The 27,634-nt window shown below is 46.7% G+C and overlaps 1 protein-coding gene across 6 annotated transcripts in view; it reads right to left on the minus strand.

Annotated features, from left to right (window-relative positions):
• Positions 1-1,042: 1,042 nt before the first annotated feature.
• The window catches only part of GPD2 (glycerol-3-phosphate dehydrogenase 2), a 55,407-nt gene continuing 28,815 nt past the window's right edge, over positions 1,043-27,634 (minus strand). For 4 of the 6 annotated variants that reach the window (XM_051623523.1, XM_051623521.1, XM_051623522.1 and 1 more), the window contains 11 exons: positions 18,911-19,075; positions 18,117-18,261; positions 14,096-14,289; positions 11,650-11,784; positions 11,230-11,405; positions 10,596-10,727; positions 9,979-10,137; positions 7,895-8,007; positions 7,721-7,799; positions 7,500-7,598; positions 1,043-4,085 (listed from right to left, as the gene is read on the minus strand). In XM_051623523.1, the coding sequence (XP_051479483.1) occupies positions 3,960-4,085; positions 7,500-7,598; positions 7,721-7,799; positions 7,895-8,007; positions 9,979-10,137; positions 10,596-10,727; positions 11,230-11,405; positions 11,650-11,784; positions 14,096-14,289; positions 18,117-18,261; positions 18,911-19,075 (1,523 nt within the window). In that variant the 3' untranslated portion in view covers positions 1,043-3,959. The remainder of the gene's footprint in view (positions 4,086-7,499; positions 7,599-7,720; positions 7,800-7,894; positions 8,008-9,978; positions 10,138-10,595; positions 10,728-11,229; positions 11,406-11,649; positions 11,785-14,095; positions 14,290-18,116; positions 18,262-18,910; positions 19,076-27,634) is intronic. The other 2 variants (XR_007889899.1, XM_051623524.1) reach the window with 2 other exon arrangements.

Below are 27,634 nucleotides of genomic sequence, written 5' to 3' on the forward strand. Positions count from 1 at the left end.
ACACGCACTCGGCAGCGAAGATTCACCCTCCCGGGGCTCGGTCTGTCCCCTCAGCAGATGCAGTCGGCCCGGGAACCCCCAGCCCAGGCAGCAGCGCGGCACTATCCTGTGGCTCCGACATTCCGAGTGGGATCGCTGGCACGGCGTGCCAGGGAGCAGAGCCTGCAGCACATCCGCATTTCTGAACAGAGGAGAAACGGTGCACGGCAAGGGAAGCCAGCCCCAAAACGCTGCTCCAGAAAAACCCCCAACTCATGGCAGCTCTGCGCCAAGTGGCAGATCCTGCAGCCTGACCCCAGGGCAATTTTACAGCTGGGGAATATTCGGGATGAAGACAATGGTAGCAAACGTTTTCTGACACGTTAGTGACATGCCACGGATCAGAAAGAATTCCTAACACTTGTAATGACACTCGGGAGGTACCAGTTACCCTGGATACTTCTGCAGGGCACATGCAGAGGGGAGCTCTCCTGGCTGCACATCCACAGCCCCTGCATCCAGCACAGTGACATCCCAGTTGTGGAACATCCCTATTACAAGTGTAAATGAAGCCCTATAAAATAATATGGAGATGATAAAAACGGCGTTAAAGCTGAGACCAGCTCTGCTGCTCTACAGACAATGAAAACAAATCGCGTTTTTTCTGCCAGGACATTTATCAACACGTGGCAACCCGGGACTAACCTGACATGTAAAATGATGAGTGTGGATCATGACACCTCGTCCATTCGTTTCTATTTACTTCGGTTAGGATAAAATTAAGCAGAGTGCAGAGGAGCCCTCGGGACTGGCATCTCCAGTGGTCTCCCAGTGGCAGTGCTGGTGCCTTCCCCTGCCTGCCATCGGGGATGCCAACTGCTCTGCTAACTCCCAATTTTCACTTGTTTTTCCAACTATGAAGTGCCAAGTTCTGAGCTCAGATGGGAAAAGCGTGGACCAAAAGCAGGTGATGTTTACTGAGCAGTTCCTCTAACAACAAACTTTTTCAAGGCAAATTGGAAGTTGTTCCTGAAGCCGCCGCCACAAACTGCCCGGGAAGGGACCATTTTGCATCAGTTTTATTGATTCATGCTCCCAGTTCTTACTCAGTTAAAAACAAGGCACATTAAATACATCCTCTTATTGCTCTATAAATGCATGCGGCTCATCCTGCATATCAAAAGGAATAAATAATGGCAGTAAAACACCAAGACAGTTATAAAAATGACAACCCAGCCTGAAACAGAGCACTTCACAGTTCAGCCCAGAACAGCAACTAAGGGAACACCCAAGTGTCCCAGGGGCAGGGGTACATGTGTGGGTACATCCATGCACAGATACAAACCCCCCCTCCCTCCCCCCGAGGCGTGCAGTTTATTTCAAACACAAAATAAACCCCCCCACCCAAAAAATCCAGCTCCTACCTTAAAAAAACCCCCACAACCAAACAACAACAAAACGAGACAAAAAGAAGACAAGAATCACATGTTCTTCCCCCTCAGATCAGCACGGTGCAAGACACTGATGTTTGACAACTCTTTCTACATTCACCGGGAAAAAAAAATAAATAAAAGGAACAACAAAAGCAACATTCCTGAAAAGAAATGGTAGGTGATAAATAAATACTTGTAGGGCTTTTCCGTGCCTAGGCTTAGCTGCTGTCAGTAGAGCAACACATGCAGTGGGCTCCTGGCACAAGGGCCGGGCTGTGCCACACAAAGGAGCAGGGAAGCATGGCAGGGAAGTGCCTGAGATGCCAAGCAAATTCCTATCGGGACACACACACACAGAGCCCAGAAAATCCCAGAGTCACATTCTGTATGCAGAATTACTGAAACAACAGAACAAAGAGGAGACTTTGGGTACCAAGCAGAAAATCCTGCCTTTGCAGGTAAACTGGTATTATCAATTCTTAACAGTGCCATTTATAGAGGAACGGAGGAGAAATTTTCTTTAAACCGTAGAAAAGATGTTAAATATTTACAATATTTATTTTTGTGTGGCCTGGAAAAGGTTTAATTACTTTTACTTTTTTCTATTATTGTTAATAGTAGAATCCTCAACCCCTTCTTGCTCACTAAACCAAAATAACCTGGGTGTTGTACATTAATTTCCCTCCAATTCTGAAGTAACTGTAAACTGTTACTATGTTCTGATTTGAAAAGGGTTTTGAAAATACAAAGCTGTGTCAAACACCACATATTTTACCTGAACATACTTCAAAAAAAAGAAAAGTTCACAGGACCACAGAAACAAACCCCTTTGTTCATTAAAAAAATTCTGACTTTGTCAAACAGGCTAACTCCTCCCCCACACAGACTGCCCCCCAGGAGGACAGGGCTGGAGACAAAGCAGCCACAACCCCTCAGCAGGGTCTGCACTCTGGTACCAGCCTGTGCCAAACCCCACAATCCAACATGCAAAACCTGTCTGGAAGGCTTTTTACCCGAGACCATCTCCTTCCCTCCTGGTTTCACCAGCTGTTTGGACTGACAGGAACACAACCACTTACTGAGCCTTAAATGAGGCTTGCCCTTTTTTCATTTGTTGTCTCTACTATTCTGAAACACCCCATTCTTTTTTTTTTTTCCCCCAAGGACTCTGCCTCTCCAGCCAAACACATCACCTGCACCTGCTGCCCGAGGTGCCAGCGCTCCCCAGCAGCTCCACTTTGTTGATCTTCTCCTCCTGTCTCTTAAAATACCCCAGTACTCTTTTGCTGGTCATTCCTGCACTGGTACCTCCCACAAATGAAAGGGGTGACACCCATTAAAACCAACCACATTTTGCACAGGGCAAAATGCTGACACCTTGGAACTGATGCTTGTTTTGGGTTGTCACCTGGGATTTGTGAACTTTGAGAGCAGAAGGACAGATCCATCAACAAATCATTCTGGTGCTTTTCCCTTCCTTGTTCTCCATCAGGCAGAAATCTTGACCCCAGTCAATCTAAGAGCAGAAAGGCAAAGAGCCAGGTACAACACTGTTGGAAACAGCTCAAGTGAGTGGTCCTGTTTTTATTCTTTTTTTTTTTTTCATTTATCTGCTGAACAGTAGCCCTTTCACAGGAAAGTCAGTGACACAGAAACCCAGTCTCATTTTCTCACTTTGTGTCTGAGCATTTTAAATGAACAATTAAGACTGCTATGGTATCAAAACCCGCCATATTCTACAGTGTTTGTCCAAAGCTGGAAACAGTATGAAACACTCTGCAGCAGCAAACACCACCTGCTAGACACTGCTATTTATTAAAGGAGGCTTATTTTTATGAATACAGGGGAAAGGAAAGCTGTCTCCTAGCTTTTACCTACATTATTAGCTCGGGTGATTAATCAAGATGCCTCGCAGCTTTCCAGCTTCACACTACTCAGATTTTTGTCTGGCCAAGTACTGGTAACAGTGCAATAGCTGCAGGTGAAAGAGCAAACCCAACCTCCTACAGAAGGAAGGCTCAGGACAGCTCTGCTCCCTCACCATCACCTTGGGAAGTGTCAGTTTTGCTCCTCTTGTGATACCATCTCCAACCCAGCACATCAGCTTTCCCCCTCTTGCTCTTTGTGGAAGAGGACAGAGCAGCAGCTGTTGAGGCCTCAGTACATATTTGCAAGACTCAACGTGATGCATTTAAAGGCAGGATTCACTCTCTGAGCATCGATTTCTTCAAAGGTGATACATAGAAGTTAGTGAGCAAGGCAGTATGTGCACGTGTGCACCTAAATCTTTCTGGAGTGTATTCCTGAACTCTTGTTAATAAACTATGTCTAAAGAACACCCAGTCCAAAGGCCACATATGGGAGTAGAAATTGTATGGAAAAAACATTCGTAACGGGAACAAATGCACCAATGTATTATTTTTGAAGAGCTACATCGACAGACAGATACCAGTCATGTTGAACAAGCCAGGACACTCAGGAGCACTGGAATGTCTTCAGCAGAGAGGCAGCCCCACCACGGGCCAGCTGTGGCTGTTGGGTTTGACCTCACAGCCCACCACCGCTCCGGTCCACCGGGATCACCCCCCTCTGGCGCAGGTTCTCCTCGGCAGTCTTCATGAGCACAGCCAGCCGGCTTCCCGAGATGTACCCCTTGTGGATGGCACTCATCAGCTGCAAGGGGAAGAGTGGCATTAACCCACCTGCAAGACAAAGACCAACAGCAGAAGGCACAGCCCGTGGAGGTGGCTGGGGTGGCTGCCCAGGGACTGGCGGTGGTGCTGACCGCAGGGCGACCGCCACCGGTCCCTCAGCAACCACCCCAGCAGTCCTGCACGGCCACCACGGCAGCCCTCCATGGCCACGGCCACCACAACAGTCCTCTCTCCACAGTCACGGGCACAGCTGGGTGCTGGCAGCTCCTCTCCACCAAGGATGTACAGACACAGCTGGCTGTTCTGCCCCTGGCCACCCCCAGGGACAATGACAGCCTTCCCAGGGACGTGGTGGAGGTAACGCTTGGTACTGGCTCCTGGGGGAAATCATCAGTGCATGTACAGAACTGGCTTCTTCCAGATAAAGCAAAGACTCACGCCTCAAAGCTTGTTTACATTGTCCAGAAATGCCAACCAAGGTTTTGGCCAGGCATGGGTGGCAGGAAGGGCAGAAGTACAGTCCATTTGGAAGGAACAGGGCAGGCAACCAACAACACCAGGGTTTCTCCAGTGACAACTCAGGGTTCAGGAGAACCCACCTATTATCTATTTCACAGGTGCTTTTATTTTTTTTCTTTTTAATATCTGAAAGATGTCACTAATAGAACCACCCCATCCCTGACCTACCACTGACCCCCCCCCCACCATACCCTTTTTCCACCAGATGCCCTTCTTTGTAGAGACAGGGTACTTGACTTCCACAATTCCTTCAAATCCAAATTCCTTTATGGACTTTTAAAACTAATTTGCCTTTAAGTCCTTAGAACTGGGCTCAGCTCTACCTTAACGATCACACACTAGTGCTAAGATATTAGTTAATTCTTTTTTATCCCATGGATAAAGTGAGCATTAGGCTTGAAATTACATGCAGTCAGCTTGTCAAAGCCTCCTATGGAACGCAACGGGCACTTGCAGAATGCAATTTCTTACTCCCACTGAGTGCTGAGAATCCTTCAGAGTTCTTCACTTCCCCAGGAAATCTATCAATTACATCAGCAGCTGGACCTACGCAAATGTGGCATCAACCCTGTCAAAGCTGGGGAGGGGAAGGGGCAGAAAGGAACTCTGTGCTTCCCAGACCCAGCTGAGGCTGGAAAAACCTGCCTGTGTTCGAGGGTCTGTTGATGGCCCCGTGCAGGCTGGAGGCAGGGCAGCTGCTGGGGCTGGGAGGGAGAGGAGCAGCAGCAAAGAGCAGTGTCTCCAGCCAGCAGCCCCTGGCCTGCAGACACCCTGGAGCCCAGCCTCGTGTCTGCCTCACCCAACAGGCCACACGCTCTCTGGGGAAGCAGCCACAGAAACCACCCTCTGGCTCTGCCACGGAACAAGGGCTCCCGGCGCACGCGTCTGTCAGCACCCCAAAGGAAACCTGCTGTTGGGAAATAACCTTCCTCCTGATGTAACACGGGGCTGGTTTTTGTGCCCTTAGGCACCAAAACTAGTTCCTGACGTCGCCCTCCCCTTTCTCCAGCACAAGGGACAGCAGCACGAGGCTGCAGAAGGTCCCTGCTGCAAGATGGCTCCGTGTACACCCGAGGACTGTCTGAACTGCCTGTGGGACAACCAGCTGGTATCAACCACTGCTCCCCACAACCTGCTGCCTCTTTGTGAGGCACCTGCAGACATCGGGGTCTGCAGGGCCCCCTCCTCACCAGAGCAGTGTTTGAGGTGCACTGGCAGCATGCAGTCGGCCAGATGAACCACAGGGCCTTGCTCTGCTCCACAGCCGCCCCGGTACAACGTGTTCCCATATTCTAATACAAATGTCCACAAATATTTGCACATGGCTTTCCACAAGCATTCTGAGGGAAAACGCAATTACTTGAAAGTTTTCAGAAAGCAAACACGGAAGTACTGGGAGCTGGCTTAACAGATCCATTAAAAAAATTAAACACCTAATGTATTTTGTTCCTTCCACGGCAACCTCCTGTTCGTTTTATCACTACACTCCCCCCTTCACTCTGGGCTGGGCAGCAGCTCCCAGGGGCTGCTCTTGGGGGCTGCAGGAGGTGCCCAGGCCCCAGGGATCATCCCATGGCTGGGGCTCAGTGTTCAGATTGCATTGTGACCTGTGAAGGAGAAGCCAGGAGCCACAGTCACACAGTTTTACAGAAGTAACTGTGACGGGACGAACTGCTGACTTGACTTCTGTTTTTCTCAGGTACTGTGACTTAGGGCAGGCAACCCACCCAGGAGACCTTTCAGCAAAGTAAAGCAAAAACCCCAGAGAGCTACCAAAAAATCCAGAGAAGACATAATCACGAGTTGTTTCAGCTTCCTGACCACAATGTAGCCAAACCAACCCAATCACAGGTTAACACCACAGCCCTTACAGTAGATATGGGGTTTCCCCCATTAGTTACAAGTTTCCAGGTGCAAAGGGATGCAGGAGGGAGACCCTTTTCAGCAGCCAGAAGAGCTGTGATTTGCTCTTACATTGGAACACATCAGCATGAACTCCCCAAGGTACTGTTTGTTTCCCCATACACAGTTTGTTTGGGGTGTGTTTTTCCCCTTCCCCCAAGTGCACTTTGGTTACCCAGCTAAATTGCTGCATTTTAGGCAAATAAAAGGTCCTTTTTTCTAATGCTGGACACAACCTGTGAAAATTTTCTGCATTTAGATTCAACAATGCTGCTCTTATCTACAGCTCATCTCGAGAGAGACAATTACCATTTCCTTTGCCTTGATCTTGTTTGTTTAACTTGACACAGTGGAGAAAAGGGCTGACATTGACCAAAATCCCCAGCATTAATTTATCTCATGTTCAGCATTCATCACTGCCAGCAGGCAGGGAGACCTGGCAGTCACTCAAAACACCCCCACCCCAAGAAAGACCCTGCAGAAACAAAGCTGGCAAACTGCAGATGCCAGAGGAGCTGGGCAAACCACCTTTTCAGCAGCACCCTCAATTTTCTCGTAAAGCCCTGCAAAAAGCAGATGTGTGGGTTGCCAGCAGGGTGTCCTTCACGCAGACTGAGCTGTGGTTAGCCAATCCAGGAGTGAAAAGGGCTGCACTGGGTGTGCTTTGGCCCCCAGCTCAGTCTTGAAATTACTAAGAATGGTTTAGAAATTACTAATCACTTGACAGACCCAGACAGATACCAGTGTGCATAATAACCATGCCATGCACCTTCCAGTGGACACTGTACCATTCTGAACTTATTTAAACAACATTTCTGTATTAAAAAGCTAAATTCAGGTCTGCATTGTGGTATATTTTGTAAACTGAATCTGCTCTTTGGGTCTCACTGTTCCTGCACGTATTTCTGCACACTCACCTAGACTCCAGCCCAGCCCTTCAGTCAAGAGGGACAGAAAACAAAGACCTTTGCTGTTGAAGTTACAGCCTCTCTTGCAACACTGCAACACCCACCTGCAAAAACTCATTGAGCTCAACCTGCCCGTTTTTGTTCAGATCCACTTCACTGAGAATATCATGAAGTGTGTTCTCAGCAATCTGCATACTGATGCTCTAGACAAAGGAGAAAAGCACAGAGGTTTGTCAGCTGGGGTGCTCAGCACTGTTTATGCCACACTCTGAAATTCAGATAAGAGGCTGAAAAAGGCAAGCAGAAGAGCAGAAGGAAACGTTACCTCCAAGACACGCTGCACGTCCAGGATAGTAATGAACCCTTTCTTGTCCTTGTCAAACATGCAGAATCTCTTCTTGTACCTGCAAGATAAGGATTATCAGTGGGAGAAACTGCACTCAGAAGAATGACAGGTGTGAATTCCTAGCAGGGCAGGGAACTCTCTTACTTTACTTACCTTTCAATATCTGAGGGCCCTAGGCTGATTTCAGAGCTGTCTGTTAATTGATCTGATTTTACTTTGTAGCCCATTTCATAATAGAGAAATTTTCTAGCAGTTTCAAGTTCTTCCTACAACAAAAAGAGAGAAACATCTGAGGAACAGCAAGTTCATCATTTTTAGTGCAGTATTTATTAGCTTCTTCTACATAACTAGAATTTATCCGATGTCAAAAAATTGAGCAGATGGTAGCTGAAAAGTATTTATAAGCTAAGCTTAGGCACTTTTTAGTCTTGAAAAGAGGTATCAAGTCTAGTAAAGCCTTTTAAGTACTGTGTGAACACTTTCAGGACCACACCATGCCTTCAGTCACACATGGTGCATCTACTGATCTCATGAAGAACAGGACTTACAGGTCAGGCTGACAAGTGCCTTTTAACTCACAACTGGTATCTTAGAGCAAAGTTTTATCTAGCTGTCTAAAATCAGAAAAAAACAACACCCAGCAAATCAGGAGGCTCAACACCAAGCAGGTCTTTCATGTTTTGAACTAGCTTTCTAGATGGTTTGGGATAGGGGATAAACACCTGCCATCCATGAAGCAGGGTTGAACAAAGGTCTTCCTACAGCTCGGGCTGCACCAAGCATGGCGCTAAGAGTGGTCCAAGCAGCTGCCCCCAGGGCACCAGCCCTAGAAGTCCACACTGCAGCTGAACAAGAGCAAGCAGGCCAGGCAACTGCTGCAGCAGCAGCAAGAGATTCCAGGGCACGTGCACATAAGCCACATCATCCAGCAAAGACTTGTTTGTGCAGGTGTGTTTGGAGCCTGAGTGCAGCACACCAGACTGCTCTCACATACTTCAGTATAAGCACACAAATTAGCCTTAAAGCCCCAAATCAACAAAGACTTATTTAATGGTCTTACTAGAAGATCTAAACTGAAGAATGCTCTTCTGGACAGGCACTGAATTGCCATGTCTGTCAAGCTGAAATACAGCATGAGCAGGATTGCTGTACAATGCAGTACTTCAAAAGGGCCCAGGATACAGAGGAGATGCTCAATATCTTGGGGGGGTTTAGCCTCATTTGGAAGGAAGGGAGTTTTCCAGAAGAAACCCCACTGGACATTCAGAGAATGCCAGCTCACAGAGAGCTCTGTGAGCCCTGCAGGTACTGCAGTACTTGTCCACTTTCCCTCCTGCAGGCTGTGGGGAGACTGGTGCCTAACTCCCCAGCTAGGGCCAGCTGGAGCCAAGGCTGTCCATGCAACCCTAACATCGTGCTGGCTGCAAGTTCTTGGCTGCAAGCCTCCCATTTTCTAACCTATTGTTATGGAGGAATTGATCCAGCTTTGTTTAACAAAGCTAATTATTACAAGATCAAATCTCATGGGGTAGGGGTGAGACCCCTCCAGCTCCAGCCACACACCTCTGCCTTGGAGGCTGCTCAGCATACAAGCACACAAGTAACACAACTCACAACTGGGACATGCTGGCATCCCTTTCTTTATGCATCCCAGTGGGGAGACACTGGGCTCCCAGCAGGTCTCCCAGTTCCAGGGAGCTTTTTCCAGAATACTAATGCAACGTCCAGAGACTGGCTGTTCTCAACACCACCCGTAAAGAGAGGTGAGCCCCATGTTCTACGTCTGAGCACAGATCCACGGGGGCCAAAGGAAGAGAACAGTGACTGTAAACATTAATTCAGGCCAGAGAACCCTGCAAACTCAGTATCATCACTTTTGAAAGACACAGCAGACAAACAGGAGTGACACAGACTACAAGATCCTCCTTTTCTGCAGCCGAGCTCTTGAAAAACAAACTATCTGAACAGGAATTGGATAGTAATGCCAGGCCTGCTTTCATTTTTAAAGGTGAGGAAGAACAGCATACAGATCTTCACTTTCCCCTCCACCCCCTGGCCAAGAGCAACTCATCTCACTGCTATTTTGATAAAGTCTTTATCATGAAGTGTGCCCAGTGAATTGCTCTTTCAGGAAGAGAGCATCTCGGGAAGTTTTCTATTCAACTAATTTGGACCATTAACATGGGGAACTCCCTAAGGAAAACAAACCCGCTTCAGAGGAAAAAGGCCCTCTGTACCTTCTTTTTCTGCTCGCTCCAGCCAAGTTGCTTCCCCATGATGTCCACGATGCGTGGCAGGGCCTCCTCTGCAGCCTGCACGTTCAGGAAGGCCAGGCGCGTGCGGCGGGAGATCACATCCACGGCGGTGCGGGCGTATTCCTTCACGGCATAGACCACCTGGGCACGGAGGGGAGGGGGACAGGAGAGGGGGAAGCAGCAGGCATGGGCAGGAGGGGGGCTCAGCATCACAAACCCCACTGCTGGGCTGGCCAGGCAGAAGGAACTTCCTCGTAGCTAGCTCCTACCCCATCCAAGAAAGGGTTTGAGAATCTCCCTTTTCCCTGGAGCGTGTTACGTCAAGTGCATCTGGGATCAAAGGCATCTGCTTTTTATTCATAAAACCACACTGCGTAATTATAATTATTTAATGATATATAAATATGTTAATATGTGTGTATATAAACATAAAAATAAAGTGTGCTCCAGGGAAGGTGAAAAAACAAGAACAGAGGGGGGGGGAGGGGAAATATCTGGACTTGACCAAAGGAAAAGGTTATGGAGATGTTTTACAGGGCAAGAGAGACCTGCTCTGGAACCTGCTTATCCCAAGAACATGACACAGTTCCTCCACATACCTCAGCCTCAATATAGGGAAATTCAGACACGAGACGTTTCCCAACAACAGGCCATCTCCTCCCTGTCACTTGGGCTATTTTGGCCACCTCAAAAGCCTTGTCCCCGTACGTTGAAGCTAGATGCTGAGCCACCTGTGAGGTGAAAACAAAGTCAGTATGCTTTTGAGAGCACAGCAGATGTACCCACATCTTTCTTGTCCATTCTCTCATCACCAGTAACAAACAGGCTGGAGAGGGTGCTTGATTGTGTGGGAGAAAACTCCTTGGGCTGTGAACAGGTGAGATCAGCAGTGACACCACCAGGGGTATGTCCTGGTAGTTGTGCCTGACCACTCCAACTCTCCTGCTGCACTGGGATCCCATCTGAAGGACAGATTTTCTGGGGCTCAAAGGAAGACAGAGACTAGCATGCTGTAACATTTTAAAGCAGGAAACAGTCAAGATTATGAGGAAGGGAAAAGGGAAGAGCAGAAGAACAATTATTTTTGTTAAAACTATCCCAGCTCCAGCCAGATAATAAGCTCTCACCAGGCTCAACAAACCTTCATACAAGTGATGCTGGTATTAGACTCAGTGGGAAAACAAAATCCCCCAACACAGAAACATCAGAGCACCAGCAGAAAGCAGGACTCACCTCACTTTCAAGTCCATAGTCTTGGACCAACCTAATGTAGAGAGTGGGACTCCAGTTCTCAGCCCCTTCTAGCTGCAGCCCAATGGTCTTACTGGAACCTGCCTTCAGACCATGTGCCTGGATAGCTGCATCAATGGCATCCTGCGCCATGGCACGGTAGGTTGTCCACTTCCCACCTGTAACCACACGTGCACTTTAGGTGGGGAAAGCAAGGGCAGCACCCAGGTGGTACATCCCACTCGTGTTTGATACATCTCATTACTTTTGCTAGACTTGCTCTGACAAGCCAGTCACACTACGCCTGTCAGATCATTATCTGGTTGTGGGAACGTGAAGGATCAGTCCTGTAACAGGAAATGTCTTGAATAAAATACACCAGGGAAGCACAGCAAGGCTGGGATTGAAGAGACCTCCCATTACCTGCTATCGTGACCAGGCCACTGTCGCTGATGCTAACAACGTGGTTCCGGGATATCGACTGCGTGTCCTTGGAGTTGGGGTCTGTGACCAGAGGACGGATGCCACTCCATGCTGCCAGCACGTCTCCTCTTCTCACTGTCCAGAACCAAAGATCAGCCCAAGCCAGCCAGGAACTGCTGGGGATTTATTTCCTATTGCCCTCGAGCAGAGCCTGGCTGTGAAAAAAGGACTGCAGCACACAGCGCTTGTCAGCTGAGCAGCTCGGAGAAGAGTCTCCCCAGCACTGGGATCAGCTGGGCTGCAGAGCTGCCAACAGCACTGCCCTGATGGCAATAATATCCTCTAGCCCCAAAGTCAGAGAAGCTTGTTTTTCACACCAGTTACAAATCCAACAGAACAGGAATATCCCAGGAACTGATCAACCAAGAAACACTCAACAGTCAAACTCACTGAACAGCTCAAAAAAGCCCCAAGCCCAGAAAACAAACTCTATCAAAACACACCCCTCCAAGCACCAAGTCTTCTCCTTGTCTGCTGGTGCTGACAGGACAGTCCTTACATGACATTTTAGAAACACAAATTAAGTTTGCTCCACATGAGCATAAGATTTGATTTTAGAACTTCCAAGCTTTTTATCCAGCTTGTAGGTTACTTCCCCAAGGTTTCCTCTCAACAAGTGATCTTCACCCACAGCCTCTATCAGAAGTGCAGTCACACACGTGCACAAGGAGCACATTTAATGTAGCACATTCCCAAAGCTTGCACCTTGCAGGAAAACACCCCACCCTCCAACAGCCATTTTTAAAATATATAAAACATGGGTCCAATCACAAACTTAATGAAATTAATTTTGTTGCTTATTAAATTTGCAATAGAAAAATTGACCCACTTGCTTTATGCTGAAGTCCTTGCAATGTTTGTTGTTTGTTGTTTTTTTTTAACACAACTTTAAAATAAATGATAATTGAAAATCAGTAACGGGGTGTAAAAATATCCCCAAAGAACACAAAACAGATTTCAGAAATCAATGGTGCTCTGCCAGCATGTTTAAACTGCCAAAATGAAGTGTTAATCACAGAAATAAGATACCATATTACGTTTATAAACTAATGAAACTAGAAAAAGCAGCATGCGTGACACTATAATTAAATAGTTGGAACACATCCAAGCCTGTGTAAGTTGATAACCCTGGCACTGTCTCTGGCAGCAAAAAGGCAGGTCTGCAGTGAGTTGATATGGCCAGCACAGTTGTTAATTCAATAACAAGCAATCTATAAACACTGCTAATTGCATATGTGAAAAACAGTGTGCACCCAGGTAGGTTTCATTCAAAAGAATTCAACGCTTCATAAGGAGCTTTTCTGAAACACTTTGCAGAGCCTCTGGCTTATTCACTGTCTTAACTCCACCAGCTACCTGTCTGGCTCACTATGCTTACTGGTACCAACTTCTGCTCAAGAAACTCAAAAGGTTCTTTTCCCAAAGAATTCTTCTGAACTTTACACAACACAGAGACATCAAGTGTCCATGTCAAGAAAGCAGGAGGTGAGCATTTCCAGGCTCCAGACAGCAAGTTTCCCGGAATCTAAGGATGCTGCAGTGTTCCTGGCAGAGTGCTCCTCCAGACTTATTTTAATGCTGCTACAACAGGGGTACAGAGGTACAAATGCTTCCACAGAATAATTTAAAAACCCTCACCATGAAGGAAAGAAGCCTCTCTCCTTTAAACCAGCACTGAGACAGGGCAGGTCAGTGTCTTACTACTAGTTCTCAGCTACTGAAGGGAACAACTGTCACCAAGTCTTTTCTATACATTCCCCTGCATGCCCATTATACCTTCCTCTCCCTCTGACAACTGACACTATCACATATTTTCCATCTCAAGAAGAGTGAATTCCAATAATAAAGTGCCTAGAAAAATGGAAGTAAAAGCAACACAGGAAAAGTCACAACAACCCTTCATTCAAGAAAAGCAGGTGAATTATTTGATGCACTTGGGCTGATGCACGACAAAGCTGTCCCAGCTCTGCAAAACCCTGCACCTGCCACCCAAAGAGCCTGTGTGGCTGCCCAGCTAGACAGCTGGTGCCAGGGAGATACCAACCAGATATCATCCAAGTCCCATCTAAAGAGCCCAAGCAGTGCAGGGATATCTCTGATTCATTCTGTGATAACCCTGCACTACTTGGACTGTTTAGGTGGGACCTGGTTGGTATCTGCATGTTCAGACTTCACATGCAGATACTTGGAAAAGCATCATTTTATAGCTCTGAAACACAGCTCAAGGTGAGACTTCAGTCCCACTGATTCTGAAAACACCCAGAAGCATAAGAACCACAGTTACCAGAGTCACAGAGCCCCTTCAGCCAGCCAGTGTTCACCCAGACTGAAAGGCCAGACTCCCCAGCAGCCTCCCTGGGAAAAGCAGAGCTGGCACAGGCTTTACCTTCAACATCAGCGCTCAGGTAGCTGCGCACTTCGTTCAGAATGAAGTTTATGTCTTCCTCTGTGGGTATGGGGTGGGAGGTGACATCAGTGGGGCTGTCTGTGGTTCCTGCAATCGTCATCTTCTGCCATGGCAGGAAGAAAATCACTCTGCCGTCGCTGGTGGCAGGGTCAAGCAGCCCCATATTCCCAGGGCTGAAATGAAGAAGGGTAAAACAGGTCAGGCATCACCAGGGGTTCTGGTCTTGCACACCTTCTTGTGCCCTAGGTCAAGGAACAGAGCATCACCTTCCTTCTTAGGTCAAATGACTATGAAAAAACCCCAAGATACCGGAGATCTCACAAGTGGCCATGACCTGCCTTTGCAAGGTAGTCCCAGAAGTTCTGAGAAAGAAGGTTCTTGAACGTGATGCCCAGATGCTACTAGGATTGCATTTCCTAAGTGAATTAGTAGATCACAGCCTTAAAGGGAGGAAATCAGGCCTATGGCACCTCACAGCCCCATTCACTCCTGAAAACCTTGCTCATTGGAATTTCAAATGCAAACATTTGGAAATTTCAAAGCAGCAATTACTTGAAACTCATTATGGAATGAACAACTGCTTTTAATCAGGAACTGGACGATAATTTATATGCTACCATATAAAGGGAAGGGTGAAACAGAGTGCACATGAAAATGGAGAAATAAGAACAGAACTCTATCTCTGTTTTGATGCATCTACACATACAACAAGAAAAAATGAAATATTTTTAACCCAAGTGATCAATTATGTGTGCCCTAAACAGAGGAAAAAAGTAAAGACGCAGGAACTCTCACTGAGTTTTCCAGTCTGCACTCATGGGAGGGCACAAGGGTTAGTAGCAGAAAGAAAAAGTATAAAACCCAAGAGAACAGCAATACTGAAAATATAAACACGAGCACATCTGAACTGTAAATTTTATATAAATGTTTCCTCTTGTAATATAAAAAAATGAAAAATCCACATGTACAAACCCAGTTATCCTTATCACTTACTCAGCAGCTCTGCTGCCATTTCAGAAAACAGAAGGTTTCCTAAACAATTCAAAGCAAACAGCTTTCTTCCAGGAAAACGTTTGAGCTGCCCCTTTTTTGTTCATGTTTCTTTAAAAGAAAGAGGCTGACTGGCATCCCAGGTCCTGCAAGTCCTTCAGTTTAGCAGCCCTCAGGTTCTGCACCTATTCCTGCTAACAGGAGGAGGATATGGGAAGTACATGGGAGGAGGACAGAAGGGATATATTTAGGTGCCAATAAGGAGCATCAGAGGGGAATAATTCAATGGACTCAAATAATTACCCACACAGTCAGCTGAAGGTAGACAAAGACCTGCTTGGATATGAATTACCTACTTAAGAGAGCCACAAGCTGAATCACTGAGTATTTCATTTTTAGGAAGTCTAAACTTATTACTGAGGGTAAGTTTTCAATATCTGTGAAAGGCTAGAAGAGAAGCTGAAAATTTCATATAGAGCATGTATATTAGAACATTTTTTTAGATGATATTTATAGACAGCTTAACCATACAGTTGCAGAAGTACAATTTAATAGGGGAAGTCAACACAGATTTGTGAAAGGTAAATCACTTCAGACAAATGATTACTTTTTAAAATGAAAAAGCTATTGATTTAGAGCCAAAGGAAACTAGAGATTTAATATACAGTATCAGAATATTCACCAAACTTTGGAAAAAATTCATACTTTTGAGAAAATGTCTAATGTGATTTTGTAAAACCTGTTAAAAATCAGGAAGAGAAACCAATAAGGACTTAAAATGAAGTTTCACCACACCACCCATGGACTGAAGTGTTTTCAGTTAGATTACACAGCAAATGATGACAAAGGATGAAACAGTTGTCCACATCCCGATTAATTTACTAAATTAATGACAACCAGTTATCCTGGGAAGCTCACTCTCAATCTCCTATTGCTATGTTTGTTCCACCTGAGATAAATAAATGAAGATCCACCAAAACAAATTTTAAATAGGGTGTTTTCTATATATAAAAAAAAAAACACAACCAAACATTCTAGCACCCAAATATTGGAAGTTCTGGGACTCCAGAGGCATTTGACCAAAGCACCACAAATGCAGTAAGAGAGCAGAGTAGAACTAAGGTTTGACAGACCACATTCACCTGGAATATGGAGCAGACAGGAAAATTCAAGACAGACAGAAAACATCTGAAATTTGTCAGAAGGGAGGGGAAAAACCCTCTCTCATTTTAGCAAATAATGTACTGAAACAATAGAGAGTGGAAGAGACTGCAGCTGCTCGAATAGACGTGTATACTAAAAATAGAATTAATGAGAGAAGGAACACTGGGACTATTAATGAAGAACATAAATGAGTAAGAAACCCATGGGAAATGAATGCATTAGGTTAACATTAGTTTTACAAAATCTCAACTATGTTTACATCTAAAAACCTCTACCTGTTATGAAACTTTCATTTCTGTGAGTCTGGTCCAAAATTCTCTAACATGTTTCCCACCAGGCAAAGGGAACGACAATCCCTGCTTGTTGAGCATTGTTCCCTGGCACCAGGAGAAGGACTTGATGGAGCTCAGATTAAATACCATGAGTACTTCCCTCTTAGCAGGCAATTCCTAGGCGTGAGCTGTGCAACTTGGAAGGAAATGCAGCACCCTCCCATCCCATCCCATCCGTGGTGCAGTGGAGGCAGCACGTGGGGAAGGGACTGTTTTACACGAAATGACATGCCCACCTGCTGGCATACACAGGGGAGCTAGGAGAACAAGACTTATCTACACTTCCAATTAAGATTATTAGGCAGTTATACAAGAAATAAATTAGAGCTCTCCTGCATATCAAGCAATCTTCCACTCTGAATTCACAAAATGGTTCCAAGTTTTAAAACTTGACGTGTTTTTGCTGTAGGGCCATGAAGTCAATCACATGTGCCCCTCATGGCATAAGAGGAAACTAGGATTTCTCCATGTCTTCACATGGCTGGTGCTTTACAGCAGCTTTCAGGTCATTTTCTCATTTTTCATGTGGAAAGATACCAGGAAAAAAAACAGAATGCAAGAGTGATTTTACACCAGACCAAAAATGCCTCTATTTTATAGTCTGTGGTCATGTCCTGTTGGGATAGCTCCAGCTAAAGCAACATGCTGTGCACTGGAAGTCTACATTTACATTCACAAAGGAGCACAATGGTGCTATGGAAGGTGTTAGTATAAAGGCACAATCAACAGAATTGGGATAAGTCTATAAATGTGAATTTCCATTAGGATGCTAATGACTTCTGAAACCAAAAGGCAATATTTGAGCTTCAACTGACAAGGCTTACTTGGCAGAAGGGGATTTGGTTTAGCTGCAGCAAATAAGGAGAGAAGCAGGAGTGTGCAGAGAGTGCCTGCAGAGTGCCTTGGAAAGCTCTGGTGTAAGGAGGTCAGCAGAAGGGGGCCAGTCCTCGCCACCAAAACCACCACGGGTGGGTGGGCAGCTGTCAGACTCTTGTCATGCTGCTTGGAACTACTGGTTGTGTTGCCCTTGTACTATGTTGATACTCCCTGTGAGTGGAGTTGTATGGTGTCAGACTGCAGTGGTGGAGTGTTGGTGCATAGAGAGCTTGAAATTTACCAGGACAAGAGCTTTCCCCTCTTGATGGCTTCATATGCTTCTTCTTTTCTGGAGGGAGGTGCACAGTCAGTCAGCACTCCCAACTCTAACTCAGTACTTAAAAAAGGCACCTTTCACAAGCCTGTTGTAGATGTTCTGCCTGAATGTCCTCTGCTTCAGCAGCAGCTCTGCCCTGGTGAGTTTTAGCTAAGAACGACAAGACTTCAGCCCTTCCTGCATACAGGGAACTGTTCTCACAGGCACGCTGCCAGAACCCGCTTTTAAAAAAAAAACACAATGAAAACACAACAAATGAAAACCAGCCCGTGCATTGCACACTGCTGGAACACCTAGAGGTGCACCCTGGCAAGCCTGTTTATTAGAGAGGGCAGCAGGGGGGGTTACAAACAGTCGTTACCTGTAGTAGCCAGGCATGACGATGTGCACGCCTGCGCTGGGCTGGCAGATGTTTGGCACCTCCTGATCATCCATTTTGCGCACAGAGTCTGTGAAAGGTCCCGTAGCGTTGATAACACATTTGGCTCTGACATCAAATTCCTGCCCTGGGAGAGAAAACAGTGTCAATCACACCCCCCACTTGTTTCCCTGCTCGCTGACACTCTATTATTCATCCATCTGTCTGTCTGTCTGTCTGTCTGTCTACCTATCTATCTATCTATCAACTTAACCTCCAGTAAAGTGTGTCGTGCTTCTCTGAACAGCAGAGCTGGGATGGCTTTTAAAAATTAACACAGCTCTCCCGCAATGCCAGAAAACGTTCTGGAGCGAAATTCCGCCGTATCTGTAAGGGTGGCAGGCTGGGTAGAAAGAAGTTCAGCCGGGATCCGCCTCTCCAAGAAGAGGCTCCCGGCTCAGCCCGCAGGCTCGGTAAAGGGGATGATCACTGTACAGCACGTAGCGCTTTACAATATCATCTCTGCCTGACAGAGGGCTGGGATGTAAAGCTTAGTCTGCCCTGCCAAAACACTGGGGTTTGAGTGAAAAACCTGACAGGAGTTAAGGATGACTGACACTAATGGGATGCCGCGGCGCTCCGGGAAGATGGCTCCTTTGCCGGTTCATTGCTGTTTACCAACAGCAGCGCTCCTCCCTCCCTCCTCCTCCTCCTCTCCCGGGCTTCCCTAGGGACGGGGCGGCGGGGAGCGGGGGCACAGACAGACGGACGGACGGGGGGGACAGACAGGCACCCACCTGTGAGGACGTCCCGGCAGCGCACCCCGCAGACGCGCTCCCTCCCGCCCCGCGGCTCCGCCGTCTTCAGCAGCCGCAGCACCTCGGCGTAGTTGGCGGTGGCCGCGCCGTAGCGCGCCGCGGTGAGCGCGATGGCCAGGTTCATGCGGGCGTCGTTGTGCTGGCCTGCGGCGGGACGGGACGGGACGGGACGGGACAGCCGTCAGCCCCGGGCCCGCGGCAGGGCAGCGTGCCGCAGCCCGTCTGGCCCTGCCACGGCGAACAGGCGGTGACGGCTGCTCGCGTCCCGCTGCCGCGCCCGCATCCATCCCCGCATCCATCCCCGCATCCGTCCCCGCATCCGTCCCCGCATCCCCGAGCCCGCCACTAGTCCTCGCTCGCCCCCAGCTTACGAGCGGAGAAAGCACCTTTTTTTTTTTTTTTTCTTTTTCTCTTCTCTGCCTCTCCCTGTGCTGCGGCTCTGCAACCGCGCCGGAGCGCTCGCTTGACAAGCCTCAAGCACCAGCTCCAAGGAGCAGACGTGCCACACAGCTCTCCAGGAAAGCACCTTTCGGAGACTGTGCCGAACGAGCAGCTTTTCCAGCACTGCTTTTGGCTTGGTTTTGGTTTTTTTTTTACCCTTTCATATGCATTTTAGCTTCCCCGCATACAACATAAAAGCATCAAAAAAGAAACAAGCAGACGAGAATTAATGAAGGATTCTTAACACATATCATTAAAGATTTATTACTGAAATTCCCTCGTTAAAGGAAACCAAGAGAGAGGCGGAGGGACCATGAGTGGAAGATGATTAATTACTTTGAAATACTGGCTTCACCTGAGACTTTTCCTATTTATTATTGCCACTGAAGTTAAAGTCCTGGATGCTGGCTAGAAAGAATTACTATACATTGAAGGGGCCAGGCTCTGTGTGTCCTGAATAATTAATTGACAAGAGGGCTAAACTTCCCGAGGCACACTGCACCTCCCCACGCGTTTGGACCCCTTCTATCCAAGATAATACTGATCAAGTGATAAATTTGTAATAGATACTGTAGTTGATTTATGTTGCCTGCATTCCCAACATTTAGTACAAATGGTTTATGTAAAGTTTGGTCCTTCGGATTCTGTCTGTGCATCTCGAGCCACCACGCAAATAATCTATTCCCAGCTAAAAGGGCAAAGTTATAAAGATGGGATCAATGGCCTCGAAGGTGCCATCCCCCCCTCCCCAAGCCCCTCATTCTAACACAGCCCAGCCCACGCAGGGCAATCAGTCTTCAACTATGAGAAAAAAAGTTACGGGAAGCGTACAGAAACAGCAACAAGATAAAGCACCGATGAAGAAACAAACAGTAACTCCAATTCAACTAAGTAAACAATGCCCAGGATGAACTGCAAAAAAGAACAGCAAAGCAACTGAGCAAGATGTCAAGAAAAGTTGGGGATGCTCCATCACATCACATGAGACTAAACAACCATCTGTCAGAAGCAGCAGGCAAATCATTAAATAAGTGCATCAACATTGATGCTGCAGGGGTGCCAGGGGATGGATAAAATGACCTTAGGAACTCTACCTCAAACCTGAGCAGCTGAAGGCAGGGCTGAGAGAATGTACCTCATGTGCAGAGGGAGCCCTGGGCAGAAAGGAGACAAAGAGCAGCAAGAGCTGTGGCACCAGAGCTGCTCCCCAGCCAAGACAGAATGCAGCACGTATTCCCAAGGAACCCAGGAAAGGCCCTCTCTAGCCCAAAGCCCAAGGCCTTCAGAAATGCAAACCTCTTTATCATGATGCTTGATGTGAGGGCCTGCCTGACCCACAGGATGCTGCAAGCCTTGGCTTGGCAGACAAATGCCAGCACAAACCAGGAGCACCTCACACCAGAGCTGCCTCGGCAGGAAGCAAACCCTGAAGCTCCCGTTTCCACGCAGCAGGATTTATTCTTCCACTGTGGAAGAACCCCTGGTTCAAGAGGGTTTCTCCTTAGTTACTTTTTGATCCTCTACCCATTAGTTCTTGCCCTCGGTGCACTCGACACAGGCAGGTTTTCCCTGCCTGGCACAGGGTGTGGACCCACCACACGTGGCAGCACCATTTACCCTATGAGCCAATATTCACTCTGGCCTGCAGGAAGTCCAACTGGGCCCACCTTGCAGGCTTGCACTTCACTTGTCCAGACCAAAAGCAATCCAGAGAAGCCAATCAGCAGAACAAATAACGTGGGAAACAGGTGTAATTTCTAAAAAGAACAAACATCTAAGCAGTAATTGTTTGTCAAAGCTACAATCCAACAGCTGCTCCGCATTTTGGTTTAGCTCCTAACACTCATAAAGTCAGAGTGAACCTAGGATGTGCTCAGCACAGGTCAGGATTTGGACCACTGTGTTCAAGAGAACATTTTCATGCTTTCTCTGAAATTCTCATCCATTTTCCCCTCATCATTATTCTGATGGGAGAAACCCCTTGCTATTTCTCAATTCTCAGCTGTCCAAAAGGAACTCTCAATGCCTATGTAAAGCATCTGCAGGAACACGGCTGGGAAATAACCAGTTCCTGATTAAATTACACATCTAGAAAACCCCACTGGCCTCAGATTGATGTGACCTACAGCATGGAGTCCTAGAGTGTTTGGCAGTATGAACAGCAGAGATCTGCAGAGGTCTAGAGTTGAAAGAAATGAAGAGTGACTTACTGGCTCAGAAATTTATCATCTGTGGAGAATAATACTGCAACACTTTGGTGGAGATGGAGTCACAAGACAATAGTCTTTCTACTCAGGAATAGCTTTTGTTGCTTTTTTTAAAGCCCTCCAACTCACACATGCACTTTCCCCCAGACAATTACATGGAAATCCTGCACTCGATATACAATTGTCTTTTTTCCTGATGTCTGAAGTGACTGCTGTTCCTCCATGCACACCCTACATGACAAAGGTATTGTAGCCAGATCAGTTCTTACTACAGCACCATTCACAGTTGACAAAGCACATTTTCTACTGATTAAAGTAAAAGTAGCTATTCACATGTGTGATAATTTGGAATCAGGAATTATTATTATTCTAGAGAGACTGGTATGTGTCCTGGTCCTTAAATGATTCTTCTCACTCTACAGAAATGGAAGGACAGCAAAGATTCTGCATCTCAACCTTTCTGACTTTCCAGTTAAACGCCGTTTTCCCCAAGTCAGATTCAGAGATCCTCCAAACCCAAGAGAGGAGCCTTCAAGCTTAACTTCCTCCACAACAGACGTGTAAAGTTTTCTTGGCACTATCACCACGTTCAGAAGATGCCCAGGAAAGACAAGGCATAGCTGTGTGATAACTGGCAAGGTAACCAGCAGCTGCTCTGAGAGGTCCTGGATGACCTGCTTCAGATAGCTCTGCATCCACAGTCCTTCACAGCTGTCCCTGCTGCTCCAAAGTACAACAAAGCCACCAACTGCTCCTCCTTGCTACCAGAGACAACCCCTCTATGATACCATAGGTTTTTTTCCAAATGTTATAAGCCAAAAAGTTATTTTACAACAACAGAATGGCTAAGCCAAATTCATCTGGCATCCTTTTCCATAAGTGAATAAGCTCCTGAAGATCTCATGACTAACCTGTAGGCAATACAGTAAAGCCAGGACATGGACCAACAGCAGATGTTCACAAACACCCTGCCTTGGAGAGGTCACAGCTGCTTCAGTCCTGCTGCTCCAGGGCCGGTTTTGATCACATGTGGTTGCTGCGTGCATGTCAGTTGTCAGCCAGATACATCTCCACAGTGGTGAGAAAGGCAGCCAGACCTCAGCATCTTGGGAAGAGGTGCCCAAAAGCCAACGGAGGGAACTCCTCTCATGATACCCCACAAAAATAAGAGGATGTTTAAATCCTTTTAGCCATTTCTAGTAAGAAGAATTGGAAGAATAACCCATCTCATTATTCACTATTGCCATCTGCTTGTAATATAGTAACAATGGAGTGATACCTTAATTTTTGTTCAGGGTAGTCAACCTTGCTTTTAACAAAACACTGCCTTAACTGCTTTCAAGAAAGTTCCACTAAATCCTCTTAAAACCCCTTTATTCTTCGAAGGCATGCTGCTGGAGACATTTAGTGTGTGAGGACATTCTGTTAAGTGTGTCCTACACCATGTTAAGACCAACAGTGATGCCATTTGGTTTCTAATTTCTTTTTTTGTGTAATTTAGGAAAATTCTATTTTCATTCCTTAGTAGCAAATGTTGCATTTCTTCAAAGGCGAACAGACAATGCTTCTGTTGGCACTAGGAGAATCCTCCCACAGAGCGCACAGCGAACGTTCAATTTTATTTTTGTCAGCACTGAACCTCAGCCAGGAGTGGTAACAAAGCCCACAGACTGTAGAAATTTGTTTGTGGCTGATTCAGTGAGAACCACAGTGTTAATAAGGTGCTCTGGTGGTTCTGGTATAGTCTGTCCTGCATCCCTCTGACACTCATTGCTTTCATACCAACCCTGCTTTCTCCTCTGCAGCTCCTGAAGATAAACAGCACACAATAGCCAGTAGCTGCATTTTTTTTTTTTCTTAAACTACAAGCTCTTTAATCCTAATGTGAACTTTTGTTCACGTTAACCTTCTGCTTCTGAGAAGTAACCCTTCGTTACGGGGTGTACGCGCTGCCCGACAATTAATCCCGTAACGAGGCACGTGAGCACAGCTGCCCCAGCGACACCGGGGCTCACGCTGCAACAGCACGGATGTAGTTCAGGGTGTTGCAAACTTCTTGCTTTAAAGAACAGGCTGGTCCCTGCAACAGACATGAAAGCCTTCTCACCTTTTCTCAATTTACAGTCTTTTCTGATTAGGCATATCTGGCTATTGCTGTGGAGGTCAGGTTTAATGGGGAGTTGGAAATTAGCCATGCAAGAAGCTGTATGACAGTCTTAATGAACTTTCTGAGGGCAAACCTTTCCCCAGAACCACCTACCAGGCTTCTTCTGAAAGGGAGAGTATATTGAAAGAAATGCATGACTGAGAGAACTCAGCTTCCAGGATGGTCACAGCGTTATATCCCTGTATGGTGTAGCCTTACAAATAAGTAGGGTTGGGGTTTTTTTCCTTTTAATAAGCTGAGGGGTAAAGACAAACTAAATGCTTGAGAATTCATCTCTTGCTTGTATATTATTCCTTTACTGATACCAGTGAGCTCCACTCATGAGGCAGCCCCTTGAATTTGGAACACACTCAAAAACTTACCACCCAGCATCAAGACTGGGATGTTACTGGATCACTACATGGACACCTGTTTTCCCCAAGTGCATGATATCCTAAAAGTTAACTTAAAAGCATATTTCTGTACCTACACGTTATATTCCTACAACAGCCCTGAACTAGATAATCACATGCATGCAGTAAAGAAAAGCAGTGCATGAAATAATTTATTTCATAGGCATGGAAGTTCCCTTGCTGTGTATATACAGACCTTGCCACATTTAAGGCCGATGAGTGAGAATCATACACCACGACACATAACTAAGTTACTTAAAGATTATAAGATGTGGGCAGTCCTGGTAAGTGCTTAATTGCCTGAGCAGTTTTATTACAAGCATTAAAACAAGAACTCAACATCTGTTGCACATACGGAAATCAGTTACATCCCAATTTAGGCACTATGAATCAGTTGGAGTGACTCAAAGTTGTTCCAAGCTTCTTTGACAAAGAATTCGGCAAGTTCTTTTCCCCAAACATAAGTAGAGTAAGTCCAGAGGTAAACATCAAATCTGACTCCTGAGTCACAAGTCATCAAACATGTCCTCAGACCTGAACTATTTCTTGCTCTCTGAATCACATGAAAATGCAGTAAAAATTAAGTGGAAACTAACAGCCTTCCCAGGATACGTAGCACGCACGCATTTGTTCTTGGAGTGCTTCAGAGGGAAGAGCGTTCTGACTCAGATAAATCATCACACCCACATGGAACAACACAGCAATATCACACCAGGCTGCTAATATTTCTCATACAGATCATGTATAATTGGAATTCTGCTTTCCTCTCTGCTATCTGTGCTGCTGAAATATGGCCCAACCGGGTGGGAAGAACAACACCCATCTAAACACGCACTTTGCACAGGAAAAAACCACACACATCACATGATGTAGGTATTATCAGCCCCCACTCTGCAGGAGCTTTAATGGAAAGGAAAGCCTTGAATCTGGCCTTCTCACAGGTCATGAGAATCTCACAGACTCAAACCAAGTTTAAATAATCCAGTAGTGATCGTCTGAAGTCAATTCTTGCTTCCTCCATGTAGCACCAGCTTAGATCACAAGAAATGACCTTTCCTATTCCTGTGAGCAACAGAGGTGAAGGGGTGACCATCAGCACCCGAGCTTCAGGTTCTGTTCCTGAAGGACTGGGAAGGACTAATGCCCCCTTCCCAAGAACAGCTACTTTTATTAAACCTGGACACACACAGCTTGAGAGTGTACTGCAGAGACCACCTGAGATCCAGAGTAACCACCAACTCATAGCACAAGCGTAGGGAACTGAAGAAATTAAATATTATTTTCATAAAGCAAGATTAAAGGCATGAAAGAGCCTGCAACCAAACTGCATGTGTGGATAAAACCAAACAAGATGGCAATGAAGATTAGGAAATGAAAGTATGATACATTCCAGTTTATGTAGTTATAAACAAATGAGTAACACAAGAGACAGGAAGCCCATAATAGTTTGTTTGGCTTTTTTTTTTAAAAAAAGAAAGCTTAAAAATCACAATACCCCAAGAACGTCTGTCTCATCAAGCCTACTGCCAAGTTACAGCACAGAAGTTACAACTTCTGCTGGAACTCAAGACATCAGCGCACCAAAATCAGCCACAATACCCAGGCACATAAAGTGAGAGACAAACTCTGGGATTACTGTTCTGTGCGAGTGCTTTATAATTATGTTGTTTCCCACTTCTTTTGTATCAGCCTTCAAGTTGTCACTGCAAGCAGACTGCAGTGTCAGCCAGAGTAAAAGCCCAGCGCTAAGATGAAACTAAACATTGTCACTGTCACTTCATGGAAACCGTGCTGAAATGTCAGGGCCAAGAGCTGGCAGGCAGGGGCCAGCCAGGAACAGGCACGGCTGCTGGTGGAGGGATCCACACCTTCCCACAGGGAAGTCAAGAAGCAGCGTTTTAACTGGCAATGCTCCCCTGAACCCCAAGAAACCCAGCAGGGGGACCCACCCAGAAATGGGCAAGGAAGTGCTGGGTGAGGGGAACTCTGCTGATGGGAGAGGAGCAGAACAGCCAGGAAGGTCATAGAATGGTTTGGGTGGGAAAGGACCTTAAAGATCATCTAGATCCTCATGCATGGGTGGGGCACCTCCCACTAGATGTTGCTCCAAGCCCCATCCAACCTGCCCTTCAACACTTCCAGGGATGGGGCAGCCACAACTGATGATTCTATGAAGATGAGCAATATGCACCTCCCCAGCCCTTCTCAAAGATGGGAGCTGCCCTCGCCCCACATGCTGAATGAGCTGGAGACAGCCCCTGGAGCAGGGGAAGGAGCAGCAAGACGTGGAGACATCCCATAACTTGCTCTCCTCAACATACACCTCAGCACAGCTTCCACATGGAGCAGCACACACACCAACTAATGACCAACCATTAAGTTCACATAAAATGCACACATATAAATTACTGCAGAGTTACATGCTTCGATGGAGTCTTCCCCTAAAAGCCACGACACGCTGGGGAACGCTCAGATGTTTGTGGCGTGACATGCAAATAACGTCGTTTTGCTCAGGAATCATCTTAAATCTTTTAGGTAACATGATCTGAAGAATTATTCCCCGTTCACTTCTTAAGGGACATGAAAACCACCCTTTGCTTATACGAGCAGTAAAAAAAGAAAAGAGAGAGGCACAGAATTCACTAGAATATTCATCATTTCCAACCTTAAACCCACAGTGTACAAACAGACGAATCCAGCAAGTCAGAGAGCAAACCCAATTTAATCTGTGGCTCCCCTGAGGTAAATGTAGTTCACAGTCCTGCCCCCACCCCAACCTCAGCCATAATCCCTGCTTCCTGGAGGTAGGAAAGCACTGGAGTGAGGAAAATTCTGCAGCAGGATATAATGATCCAAAATGACAGGGACAATAATGACAATGAATTTCATGTCTCCCAGTCATGAGCTGGGGATGCTTGACTGGGCTGACTTACACAATTAAATTGTTACAGGTACAGCAGGAGACGCAGTTATCACCCGCCTGCTTTTGGGGGGGACGCCCCCAGCGAGGGGCAGAGCAGGGCTGGGCTGCACGGCCCCTCTGTCAGGAGCAAAGGGCCACTCCTGCAGGGATGTCTGCACAGCTGCACCCACCCCGTGACAGAGGCAAAACTGGGTTAAAGATGCGAGCCATTCCGGGCTAGTGATTTTATCCCTTCTGAAAGCGACGGGAGGACGCTGCCGGGTAAAGGGCGCGCGGGGGCTGGAAGCGCCACAAGCAGAGCCAGGCCTGGTGGGTTTTACCAGAGAGAGAACTGGGAAGTGCCCCTGGTAACTGGGCCCTGCCTCCTGTTTGCCCCACCAGTGGCTGCCGCTGACACCAGCAAGGAAGGACACTGTGGCTGCTCTGGGTTCAGCTGCAGAGCTGCCTGTCCCGTCCCACGCGCTGCAGCAGAGGCAGCTGCACCAGCTGCTCCTGCCATTCCTGCAGGATTGCACACGCAGCTCCAGCAGCTCCAGCCCAGGACAGCACGGATTTGAAAGCTACAGGGGAGTA

This window comes from Apus apus, chromosome 6 (assembly GCF_020740795.1).
Source record: "Apus apus isolate bApuApu2 chromosome 6, bApuApu2.pri.cur, whole genome shotgun sequence".
In the NCBI taxonomy this organism is placed as follows: domain Eukaryota; kingdom Metazoa; phylum Chordata; class Aves; order Apodiformes; family Apodidae; genus Apus; species Apus apus.